Here is a 12,273-nt window from a genome sequence, read left to right on the forward strand (position 1 = left end):
TACATTGGTACAAATTCAATCATAAACATTTCAATAGGATTAATTTATTCCTAAACATTTTCACACTGTACCAATTTAGTCCATCGGCCAATTTCGGCCAAAAATTGTTGACATAAATGCTAATCGTCCTACGTAATACGGTTTGCGTTAATGTGAACATATTTTTATTTTTTTAAATAAAATTTTTTCTTTTTTCTTTCTTTTTCTCTTTTTTTTTCTCTTCTTCCATGGCCTATGCTAGCCCTTGCTGGCCATGGCCTTTACTAGTGCAGGCCATGGAAGAAGAAAGAAAGAAAGGAAATAAAAAGAAAAAAATTCAAAAAATTATAAAAATATGTCAACATCAGCGCCGACCATGCCACGTAGGACGACCGGTGTCGACATCAGCAATTTCCAACCTAAATTAGTCAGATGGACTTAACTGATATCAATTTGAAAATGTTTAAGACTAAATTGATTCAATTAAAAGGTTTAGTATTGAATTGGTACAAATACAATAAATTTGAAACTTTTTCGATACTTTTCCCATTAAATACCTTTGGACAACAATCTTTCCCGATCAAAATCAAGAGCCCTTGCAAAACATAAAGTTCTTGATTTTTCGAACCGGGTCCGTAAAATCTAGGGGTGCACAACCGTATGCATATCCCCATGGGATCGACATGTTCGTTTTCATTTACAAATGCCTTGTTAAAACTAGATGAAAGTAGTGAAAGGATGCTCGAGTAATGGGTATGATTCGTTCTTTTACTTTAACAAGCGTCGACCTAAGTATGTGTGAGTACCTGTTGACATCAAAAACTTTCCCTAATGTTAGAGTCGGGAGACCTACCCAATAACGACTCGTGAGACCAACCATGGAAGCAGAAATGGCTGAGTGTCGAGGATGATCGGTCGGTAAGATGCAGTCCCTCGATAAGGGTGTCCAACTCTTAACCGACAGGGATTTGTCAATGGCGCGACTAAGAAATCGAGAACCAGTATGAAAAAGTACAAAGCATAACCGCCAAAGGAAGTGGGCACGATGCAATCATCAAAGGAGTAGAGGCAAAGCAACCATCATTTAGTGAGATTAACACAACCGTTCAATAGTGAAGTAGATCTCAGATGCAGTTAAGGAAGATGATAACCATTGAAGAAGAGGGGCCAGTGCAATTGAAGCATAGTCGAAAATTTCGAGAATAATTGTTTGAAGACATGTAGTGCTGGATTGTCGAGCTCATGTGTACTTCCTGTAGTTTCTTTTAGGGCCTATTTGGTAACATTTTTGTTTTTCTATTTTTCTGTTATTTTGTTTCTTGGAATAGAAAAAGAACGGAAATCCATTTGGTAACATTAGTTAAATTTTCTATTCCCCAATATAAAAAAGTGGCCAGTAATATATTTGAAACAGAAATAAGAAGTAAAAAAAATCTACTTTTTCGTTTCTGGAACAAAAGGAGAAATAAGATCAGCTCTCTCTTTCAAAAGATATTCCCATACCCTAAACCTCAAAACCTAAACCCTAATTCCTAAATCTTAACCCCAAAACCCTAAACCTCAATACCCAAACCCTAAAACCCATAACACTAATATCAAAAACCATAAACCTGAAACTCTAAACCCTTAAACTTTAAATCCAAAACCCAAATCCCTAAACCCTTGAACCCCAAATCCTATACCCAAAACCCAAACTCTAAACCCCAAAACTCCAACCCTAAAATCTAAACCCAAAAACAGTAATTCCAAACCCTATGCCCTAAAACATTAAATCGCAAAACCCTGCATCCTAAACCATAAACCCCAAACCCTAAACTCTAAACTCTAAACCCCATACCCCAAATCCCTAATCCTAAACCCCAATACCTACAACCCGAATCCCTAAAATCCTAAACCCTAAACCACTAAACCCAAACCCTAAAACCCCAAACCCAAAACTCTAAAATATAAACCCCAAACCCTAACCCTAAACCCTAAAATCCAAAACCTCAACCCTAAAACCCCACACCCGAAACCCCAAAATCGAAATCCTAAAACCCTAACCCCTAACTCCAAATCCTAAAATCCTAAACCCTAACTGCAATTTTTTCTACTACCATCTGGTATTTGTTTTGTCAATAAAGAGTAATTTTTTTTATGGTTGTATTAAGATCATCTAATTCTATATCATAATATATTCTTATTCTATTTCTAGTCCAATTTTATATAAACATGATTGTTAAGTCTCCCTGATATTTTTATAATTAAATGAAAAAATTGGAAGTAGAAATTTTTAGGGTCATGCCAAACGCATTTTTGTTCTTTTTCTACTCCGAAAATAGAAATTTTGTATAGTTGCAAAATGGTTGTTCTACTAAAAAACTTGGCTAGAAAATAGAAATAGAAAAAACTATTTCTGAACAAAAAAGTTACCAAACAAACCCAGCAACTGTTGTTAACTATCAATTGTAGGTGTAAATACTTGAATTGTAGACTGCCAATCAATCAAAGAACATCCAGTTGCTAATCTCAGTTTATCTTACAGTTTCAGTACTTTACATGGTGTCAACGATTGTTCTCAATTTCGATACCTTTATTTTTCGTGTCGTTTATATTTCTTGTCCAATAATCAACAAAAGACCCTTCATAACCTTTATGGGTTCGGATCAATCCATCCGTATTTCGAAAGGCATTTCGTCGTCACTTTTCGGTAAAATAGTATCAATGGAGAAATGAAATGTTTTGTAGGTGCTTAAGGAGCTGAAGAAAATAATATTTGGTAAAAAAGACTAAAGCAAGATTACCATAGAAGATGTCTCTCTTGTTTAACTTTAGTCACCGCATGCCAAAGTATAAGCCAACCATTTGACAAAAAAAGCTTTGTTAACGTTAAATATTTAAATATTAAACTACACTTTTTAAACTTTTAGAACGGTTAATAGTTATCGTATAAAATTTTACATGATATTAGGACTCTTGCTATTTAAGGAAACATTCATCAAATCCTTTATAAGGTCCTCCTAGCAAAGTTACGCTAGCTGCACCGCTGTCGTATTTTTCAGGAACCCACCGCTCTGTTATGGCATTTTTCTTTGCTTGATTTGAAAAACACACATTATCAGTGGACTCATTGCTCTCGGACCAAATCTTGAAATTTCGTTGACCCACTGTTGCACGAGCCCTCACGCACCACCACACGCCGCGTCCCTTCGAATCCAAGTACTTAAATGCCTGTGAACACTTGGCAGTGGTTCCATAAAACTTTACATACTAACAGAGTAGAATTTCCTGAGTTCAGATCTTTTCACGCACTCTATTTACATACCTTATTGTATATTTCTACTATTGGTTTTGAGTCAAAGTTCGACCTACGCATGAAGAAGAGTATTATAATATTAATATTCTAATAAGTAAAGATTTAAAAGAAAAAAAAAAGTCGATCGTAGAAGATGTGAGAATATATTTTCACTGGTCATACCAAGATGCTAACATATTATAGAAAGCACCGTCTTATGCCTGTAAAAGATGGCAGTTGATGGTAGCTGTACCTAGCACGTCTAGGGCATGCTAACCTCAAGCGAATGCCAAAGCTATCAAACAAGGATCTTGTGTGGGCTTCCCAAGATCGTATCAACAAAGGATAGCATATTTGAGGCATGTACTTTAGGTAAGCACATCAAAAGCTTGTATAACATGTATTTATTTGAGTGAAAGAACTTTCTGCGAGTTAGTTTCTTGAACTTTCATGTATTTGATTTGCTGAAAATGATTGGTCAATGGAAAATCATTTACAATCAAAGAAAATATGCCTACTTAAAATTAGGAAAATGAATTTCCTAACATGAAAAGGGGAAAGCATTATCCTGGAAACTGATTCTCCGGCAAGTATTTTTCTTTATCACGATGTTTTGCCTCCGAAACAAACACATCTTAAAATTGAAAACTATTGTGTCCATTGACCATGCATTGTAGATCCTACGCGTAGATAATGGGTGCGAATCTTGGTGGCACAGGGATAGGCACTGAAAATCCTTAGATGACTATACAGGTTCACGCGAGTAAACTTTGTGACTTGCGAGCATAAAGTATCTCATACTTTTATTTAGACACGTGAAAAATATGAAACATTAACAAAATAAAAGTCTCAATCATACAATAGAAGTTCAGATTAGTGGCTTCAAATTATACACTAATCATCGGACGCCATAGAATATCGTAGGATCACGCAAAGATATAGACTAAGAAAAACATAGGTCCTAAGTTCCACTTACCTAGAACTTAAAATTTACCCGTCGAAATATATTCCCCAATTTTTGAATTCTGAAACCTACCTTGCATATTTTGAAACTTGAAATCAGTCAGGCTCTTACCGGTCCACTTCTTAGGTTCTAGGTTCTACCTGAGAATCATGCTCACTCCTAGCTTCACCTTCTTTTTCCACACCAATCAAATTCTTTCCCTCACCTCAAATTTTTTCTTCTTCATTTTCCATACCTATCGGTAAAAATTTTCCAAACTTAGTACATGTCGGACCAACATTTTCCCCCCTTTTTTTAATAGGTGTAATCGAAATCCTAAAACTTACTAAAAAATTGTAATCAAATCCAAAAACTTTTAATTTATGCAATCAAATATCTTCGTTAGCTCCATTTAATTTGATTGGCATAAAATGCCGACGAAACTGTTTTCTTATCACTTTTTCTTTCCTACAAATAAGAAATATGCCGAAAAGAGAAATGTGGAACTTCCGTATCAAACAGTGAAGAGTATATAAACCTATCTAAAAGTTTATCAAATGATTATCTACGGTAACATATCAATCAACGATGTATACAATCAAATGGAGATACATGGGCAATTTTATCAAATACGAAGAATCAAGTGAAAATAATCTTTAACATAGGAAAATATCTTTAAAAAAAATATCTCTAACACCTACGTAGCCATCATGACGATAAAGAGTGCAACAACGACCCAAAAACGATGCCGTTTCTTGCTCCCCGAAGGGTTAAGGGCTCGAAGACCCTCGCTAGGGATGCAAGTAAAATGGCCTACGCTAGATGCCGTATAAGCATATTTTTTCTCGAGGAAAATATACTAATTGATATTATCGCCCGTTATAAAATTTCGCGTCTCTTCTCAGGTCATTTCAAAGGCGAGGTTAATTTATCCTAAATAGTAATTTTTCGTGGATATATTTTTCATCTCAAAGCAAAAACGTTCGTGCCCTTCTTTTTTGGGGCAGGTCGTTTGGAAACCGAAGGTACTCTTGCCCTAAAAATTCGGGTCGCCGTTGAGGATTCGCTATAGAGAGACGGCGGTGTAGAAAAGAAGCTCGACGGGCAAAACCGGTGCGTTTCGAACCAGAGCGGCTTCCCGAAAAAGGAAAAAAAAAAGGAAGAGAAAAAAAAAAGGAAAAAAAGAAAAAGGAAAGAAAAAGGGCAAAACTTCGATTCGCACTTGCCGTCTCTCCCTCTCTCCCTCTTCCTCTCCCTCTCCGCCACCAGCGCCGCTCTGGCACGGCGACGGCGGCGGCGACGACGGCGGCGGCGGCGACGCCTCTCCTGCTCCCCTCTCCTCCTTCTTCATCTTCTTCCTTTCCTTGTGTCTGCCAATAGAAGTCTCTCTCTCTCTCTCTCTCTGTCTAGCGGGCTCTGCGATTGGCCGGTGTTTTATGGTCTCGGGTGATTCCTCTCTTCCCGGACGCTCGCCGGAGTTCGTTCGCTACGTTCGTCTTCGCCGGTCGCCCGCTGCGGCCCGTTGAGTCGTCGCTCAATTTCAGGAGGTTGCTCGCCGGAGCGGGGTCCGTCGGGAGCGAGCGTGCCGTTGGATTGAGACGGTGAGTCCGCCGCGCCCCCGCGCCGATCGGAGTCTCTTCTCGAGTGTCGCTACGCTTGTGCGGTTTGAGGTTTTCCGTCCGTCTGTCGTCCGTTTGGTTTCCATTTAGCGGTGTTGGGATCGTCGGAACTGTTAAATTTTTTCCTTAAACATGGGCGGAGACATCCGGTTACGACTTATATTTGCCTGGGATGCTCAGTTTTTGTTCTGGCTTTCTGGGTTTCTGTGTCGACGTGATTTGTGTTTTCTGACAGGTTTGATTCTGCGAATGTGTGCTGTGGGTACTGTGTTGTGTTTATTCTATAGTTGCGGGAACAATTATGAGCTGGCGACTTGGTTTCCTTGACAGTGGCGATTAAGTGGTGCAGGTTACATCTGATTGAATGTGCTGTACGAGTTGTTAAATTATTAGAAGGGTCTTTCCCATCATTTTCTTTGGTGTCGGATATATGTTTGGAGCATGATTTGTTTCGCGGGTGCGAGTTTGTGTCAGATTATACCATCTGGTCTTAAATGTCATGTTCCTATTTCTCTCCATCAATTGGGGGCTAAACAGGCGATGTAGGCGATGTTCGAGATATGATTTTCAAGTCCTGGAGATCCAAAAAAATGGAATGCAGTTTCAACATATAATTGGACATTATGCTTGCTGAAGAGAAATTTTCGTCTCTCATCCGTTAATTTATTTGTCGTATCAAAGCCAATGAATCAGTCTTTTGTTCTCTCTTTCAGGCCTTATTCAGATGTGTGAATAATTTGTCCCAGCACTTTTGTGGCTGATAAAATGAACCCGCGAACTGCTGTGGTGTCTAGAACACAGAAATCGAACGGTCTTCAGCGAGAAGGTCCAAATTGGGTTCTTATTGCTGGTGGTGCCTTGTTAAGCACATTGTCATTTCGGCTTGGTTACAAGCTGAAACAAGCAATTGACACAAAGCAGCCTGATGATTCTGGTAATTCTTGTGAAAATCTGGTGTTTTTTTCCTCAAATTTAGGAGTGTTCTTATTCTTAACATGGGTCTTACTTCCGAGGATGCTTATGTTCAGGAAATGGAAAATCTACGGACAGGAGAAAGCAACCCGCTTCTCGTCTGCATTCAAATATGTATTCCTATATGCAAGGCGATGATGGCTGTTTTAATTGCTTCCCAGGTCTGATTTATGTACTCTCCTTCTATGTGAGTTCTAATACAGTTAAAATATATTGACCGGGAAACTCTAGTGATGCATGATCATTTGCCATAGTACTTGTACTCTCTAATGAGGCAAGAGCGTGCGAAGCTTTATCAAGTTATTTATACCTACCTTAGGCGTAGCCACTTCAATATGGGTTCCTCAAAAAAGAGATAACAAAATGAGCAGCAGAACAGCTCTTTGTTCCTTTATATATGGGTGGCTAGAGAATTGATGGGTTTACAAGTAAACTAACAGGTGTCAGGATCCTTGCTCGTATCTCTTTTATCATTGGGCTCTGAGGAAGATTTTCATTACCTTTATATCTCATGATCCCTTCAAGATCATATCTCTCTGTGGCTTCCCATGTTACCTAAGGAACCAAGCTTGTGTCCCACAGGTTTGTTCTCGAGTTGATACGGCCTTTATGAGCCTATATCTTTGGGTTTGTCAGATAAAACTTAAACTTTGATGGTGGTAAAATGTAAATTAAAATCTCCACTGATGAAGACAACATCTGAACAATCTTACCTTATAATTGACCTTGAAGTGATGGATTGAGAGAAGAAATTCTCGGCCAGTGGAACTATATATAGGTTTTTACTAGTAAAATTGTCAAGCATCCTTGGATATAGCTTTGACAGATGAAGGAATTAGCCGGTAAATTTGTTTATTCTTTTAATTCTGCAAATATCAAGAGACTTGTACAAATAAAATGTTCAATTTGTCAGATGGAGAAATTGATCTTTTGATGATAAAGAATGAACTTTCTTCTAACAATTTATGGAGCTAACAGATGCCTTTTAACAGTCACACTCTTCTCAATAATAGTTTCCATTTAGGGAATTCATTCTATAGAGCATGATGGGCTATAGACACTATCTCAAAAAAACAATTTCATGCCTAAGCTTTTCAAGCAGAGAATCTCATGAAGTGATCAGGAGGTACAATTGACTTCTCAAAGATTTCTGGCATGGGGCTCGCTCTTCCCCTTCTCCGTTCCTCTTTAGTTGAACAAGGTCAATGAATGTTGGGGATCGGATAATACTGCATTTCTTTTTGTCTATTGCAGATTGAAAAGGTAATATCTGGCATGGCTATGTTCTAAGGTGGTCCGTGCCTCACTTCCTTTTTGTTAAAATTGAACTACCTTTATGGCCTAGGTTAAGTCTCTTAAGTGATGCAGAATACTTTATCCTATGCTGTGAGGATTGAGCTTAGTCAGTCTTTTGCATCAATACTGCTAGATGTATACCCTTTAAATCAGATTGAAGGCTGCGACTTTCCTGCAAAATGCTTGATTAAATTTTCAGATTACATTTTTGAAGCCGAAGAGTCCTATGTCCTGTCTAGAGCCTTACAGCTGCACATCCAGCATTTCTTTCTCGACTAAAACATGTCCATGTAGTAGCATTGAGATGCTATATGCCAGATGTTCAATTTGGGCTGTGCATGTATACTAGGTTTACGGATGTTTTATACATCCCCAATGGTCACTGTTATGAAAACTGTGATCTAACACCTGAGAGATCATGCGATGCAATCTCACAATGCAAGGATGCCTGGACATTTTGACACGTGCTCAAAATTGTTTTTGGTTGGGATTAGTTGAGTGCGGTAATCACCTGGTATGATTGGAATCAGGATAAGCAAGCATGTTTAACAATCCCACAGATAACCTTTTTTGTTTTTTTGGTCAGAACACAGATTATCTATTTCACAAGAAGGAAATGCTTCTCAAAGTAGTAAAACCTGAACTAACGCAAGACAAACTCAAGTCTGTTGACTCTGACTCTGTTGATCCTAATAACAATCTCTATGATGGCCAGAGCTCTCTCTCTCTCTCTCTCTCTCTCTCTCTCTCTCTCTCTCTCTCAACATGCTAACATTACTTGTCAACTAGATATCTACTCCATGTAGAGACTTTCTGGCTTTTGTCATTTTAAGTCGATCCCCACTCTTCTTATTCATTATTGGAATCTCTCAATTCTTTTGCGATTTCTTTCTTCTTTTCTTTTTTCTGGCAAAACGTAATTCCTCTCTGTTTTTGCAAGAGGTAATACAAAAGAGAAGAAACTTAATTATGGCACTATCACCAAAAAAATCCTCCTTTCCCTTCCAGTTGTGTTGTGAAACTGTCATTGGGCTTGATAGGCCTGGGTTTATAGTTGAGTCTCATAGATGCACAATTTCATACCCTTGTGTTATCCTTTTAAATTAAAGTAACTTTTAATAGCTATAAGCTCTTCCAAACACTTGATTCTATAACTCTAGATAATTCGACAACTATTATATATTTTTTTATTATGGTTATCACCTTTAAAAGAGAATCTAGATGATTTTCTTCTTCTTTTTCTGCTCGGTGATACTTGTTCATGTTTTTATTTGAGATAAAGAATCTATCATATGTGTTTCGTGAAGTTTGTAAGATCTTGCAATTTTATAATTTGATCTTACATTCGATTTCATGGACCTTAACCCCATTTTTCTTGGAAAAGCGATTTTGATAACCTTGCTATGGATGAAAAGATACTTTTCCATGCTTTAACAGCATGAGACTTGTTGAGCTGCCGCTTCAGTCTGAACTGAGGCAAAACAAGAAGAAGATCAAGTCGTTTATAGTTTCAGTTGATATATTGCTATCACCATGAATTTGGAAAAATAAAGGGAAGTACTTTGTTGTTGATGCTTAATTTTGGTGTATGCCGCTGTTGTCTCTTCTCCTCCTAACAATGTGCAATCAGGTGTTAACGTAGCATTCTTTAATTGAGCATGAATTTGGAAAAATAAAAGGAAGTACTTTGTTGTTGATGCTTAATTTTGGTGTATGCCGCTGTTGTCTCTTCTCCTCCTAACAATGTGCAATCAGGTGTTAACGTAGCATTCTTTAATTGAGCTTTTGGATGGATAGCACTGGATATCAATAATTATGTCCATACTCTGTATATCTCTGTGTATTGTTCATTAGGATTTGACAACTTTTGTGTAGTTGAAAAGAATAGGAAGATTATCTCATGTTAAGTAGTTGAAGGGGATATAACGATATCTTGTGGAGAGAACAAAAAATGATCCATGTGGTGATCAAATGATTGCTTGTATGTAGTTTACTTGTTTATGCCACAAGCAAAGATGAGAGTAGATGAGTCATCTGTCGAGGCCAGTATCACCTGCTTATTTTTCCACCTCCACTCCTTCCAAAGATATTCGTGAAGTGGACTTGTGAAGTTTTCTTCTTAATTCTTCTGTAATGGGTGATCTTGGTGGCAAGAGTTCATAGCTTTGTTAGGAAATCCTTCATGGGACTCAGTAGCTCCTTAGCAACATGGATTTTTGTCACTGTACTTTTTGCTTTGTATATCTTTTTAAAGTTGATAAGATCTATTCACTGGTATATCTTTGGCTTCAAATTCATGGGAGTGTTTATTAATTGCAATGAAGCAGGAAATGATGGAGTGATAGACCCAAAGCACCCTTCCACTGAGCACATGCTTGAAGAGCCAGAATCAGCTCTCCCCTTGGTGACCGTTCCTGCCCCTGAATATAACAGAGAAAATGGGGTAACATGGGCATCTTCACTTGATCGCTTTGAGTTGCCTCCAAAACCATTCCACCCTTCCAACTGCTCAGAGTCACCATGTGTCTCCGAATCTGGCTCTGACATCTTCAGCAAAAGGGAAGTGATTCATAAGCTGAGGCAGCAATTGAAGAGGAGAGATGACATGATTCTGGAAATGCAGGATCAGATATCCGAGTTGCAGAATTCTCTCAATGCTGAGTTGGAACAATCTACTCATTTGCAGGCACAACTTGACGCTGCAAATAGGAACTTGTTCGATTCTGAGAGAGAGATTCAAAGACTGAGGAAAGCTATTGCAGATCACTGCGTTGGACATGTGGGTGTGCAGGAGAAGAATTCGACAGCCCCAGTATGGCCACCAGAAGTGATAAATGGCCATGCAAATGGGCATGTTGATGTCGAAGACAATTTTGCATCTATTGAGAAAGCGAGAGATATGGACAAGATTGAGATGTTGAAGAAGGAAGTCGGAGAGTTGAAGGAGGTCATAGATGGGAAAGAGTATCTGCTGCAGAGCTACAAGGAACAGAAGGCAGAACTTTCTTTGAAGATTAGGGAGTTACAGCAGAGATTAGATTCTCAGCTCCCGAGTATTTTGTAGGCAATGTCGTCACTTGTGCATATCACTTTAGTTTTCTTTTTCCGTGCTTCGGAACTTGAGGTTTCCAGGATTGCCAGAAGCATCATATTTCTCCTCATTTCTTTTTATCTTTTTCCATCCTTGGGTGATGTTTTTATTTTGCGTTTGCTCTTGTGCAGCTGCGTAGGAGATAGAACATAGGTTGCTCCTTTTTATCCCTTTTATTTGTCGGTTCTTGTTTTCTTATTTGGAGCAGAAAGAGAGCAGACGGTCTGCTTTGTGCACAGTTGAGATTCTAAGTTTGTGGGAAGGTCGCCTTAATTTTTATGGTATCGTAATATCCCAAGTTATTGTGGCTACAATTACAAGCGATGCTATTTTACTCGGCTGACGAGTTATAATGGTTGAATTCCCTAAGCGAAGCACAGGGAATTGCAAGTACATACAGGATTGGGAAGAATTCTTGCACAAAAATGAGAATTTGGATCAAATGTCCATGAATTAAGCCAACCTCTTGGTTGTAGTCTGTCTATGCAGCTCACGCATTCAATGTCTTCAAGTTACCGGCTAATGTAGAAAGGGTGTCCAAAGCTGAAATGGGAGAACTGTTTTAATGCGCGGTCATCCTATTGCCGGGGACAAAGAAGAGCTATTACAAAAGATTCTTTTATGCAGAAAACGCCCGTATAGTAGCGATTTGTTGAGCCACAGCTTGTGCGCGTTCAAGATCGGGCAGTCTGGCCACGCCACCCAGACCGCCTTGGTCCAGGCTTCCTCAGAGCATCCTCGGAATGACTTGTTGAAGGGGGAAAGCGGACCCAAACACAGCGATGGACTCAAAAAAAGAGAGGTGATCATGCAACTTGACTTCCCTTTGTAAATATGGGCAACATATGATACTCAAATCGCTTTGCCTAGCTCTTTTAGTGGCTAGAACATTGACGGGCAGATCCGAAGAGCGAGAAAGAACGCACCGATGCTCAGATCCTCACCTTGCCACCAAGTCATCAGATCTTGTTGTAGGCCAATGCCAATTAAAATCTGTCATAATCTCATTGACTTTAGCGGAGATGGACGAAGCATATGCTCAAATCATGCAGTGATACTCAAATCATCGGCTTTCCACCAAATAAACAGATGTTGCAGC

The 12,273-nt window shown here is 38.8% G+C and overlaps 1 protein-coding gene across 3 annotated transcripts; it reads left to right on the plus strand.

The window, feature by feature from the left end:
- The first annotated feature begins 5,431 nt into the window (after positions 1–5,431).
- On the plus strand, positions 5,432–11,458 carry LOC115693409 (uncharacterized). 3 transcript variants are annotated; one of them, XM_056302603.1, is made up of 5 exons: positions 5,432–5,797; positions 6,051–6,164; positions 6,529–6,749; positions 6,844–6,948; positions 10,408–11,458. In XM_056302603.1, exons 3-5 carry the CDS (start codon positions 6,581–6,583, stop codon positions 11,145–11,147), a joined length of 1,014 nt encoding a protein of 337 aa, XP_056158578.1. In that variant the 5' UTR covers positions 5,432–5,797; positions 6,051–6,164; positions 6,529–6,580; the 3' UTR covers positions 11,148–11,458. The 3 variants fall into 3 exon arrangements, with proteins under 3 accessions (XP_056158578.1, XP_030476263.2, XP_030476264.2); XM_030620403.2 differs by lacking the exon at positions 6,051–6,164 and having other exon boundaries at positions 5,433–5,797; XM_030620404.2 differs by lacking the exon at positions 6,051–6,164 and having other exon boundaries at positions 5,435–5,797; positions 10,411–11,458.
- Positions 11,459–12,273: the final 815 nt, after the last annotated feature.

The sequence above is a fragment of the Syzygium oleosum genome, unplaced genomic scaffold, assembly GCF_021117445.2.
Source record: "Syzygium oleosum isolate NSW1041296 unplaced genomic scaffold, Sole_v2.1 Sole_v2.24, whole genome shotgun sequence".
NCBI lineage: Eukaryota > Viridiplantae > Streptophyta > Magnoliopsida > Myrtales > Myrtaceae > Syzygium > Syzygium oleosum.

Coding starts and splice junctions, on each gene's coding strand:
- LOC115693409 (XM_056302603.1), top strand. CDS start 6,581: ATGAACCCGCGAACTGCTGTGGTGTCTAGAACACAGAAATCGAACGGT. Junction 6,750..6,843: donor AAAGCAGCCTGATGATTCTG/GTAATTCTTGTG, acceptor GCTTATGTTCAG/GAAATGGAAAATCTACGGAC. Junction 6,949..10,407: donor CTGTTTTAATTGCTTCCCAG/GTCTGATTTATG, acceptor ATTGCAATGAAG/CAGGAAATGATGGAGTGATA.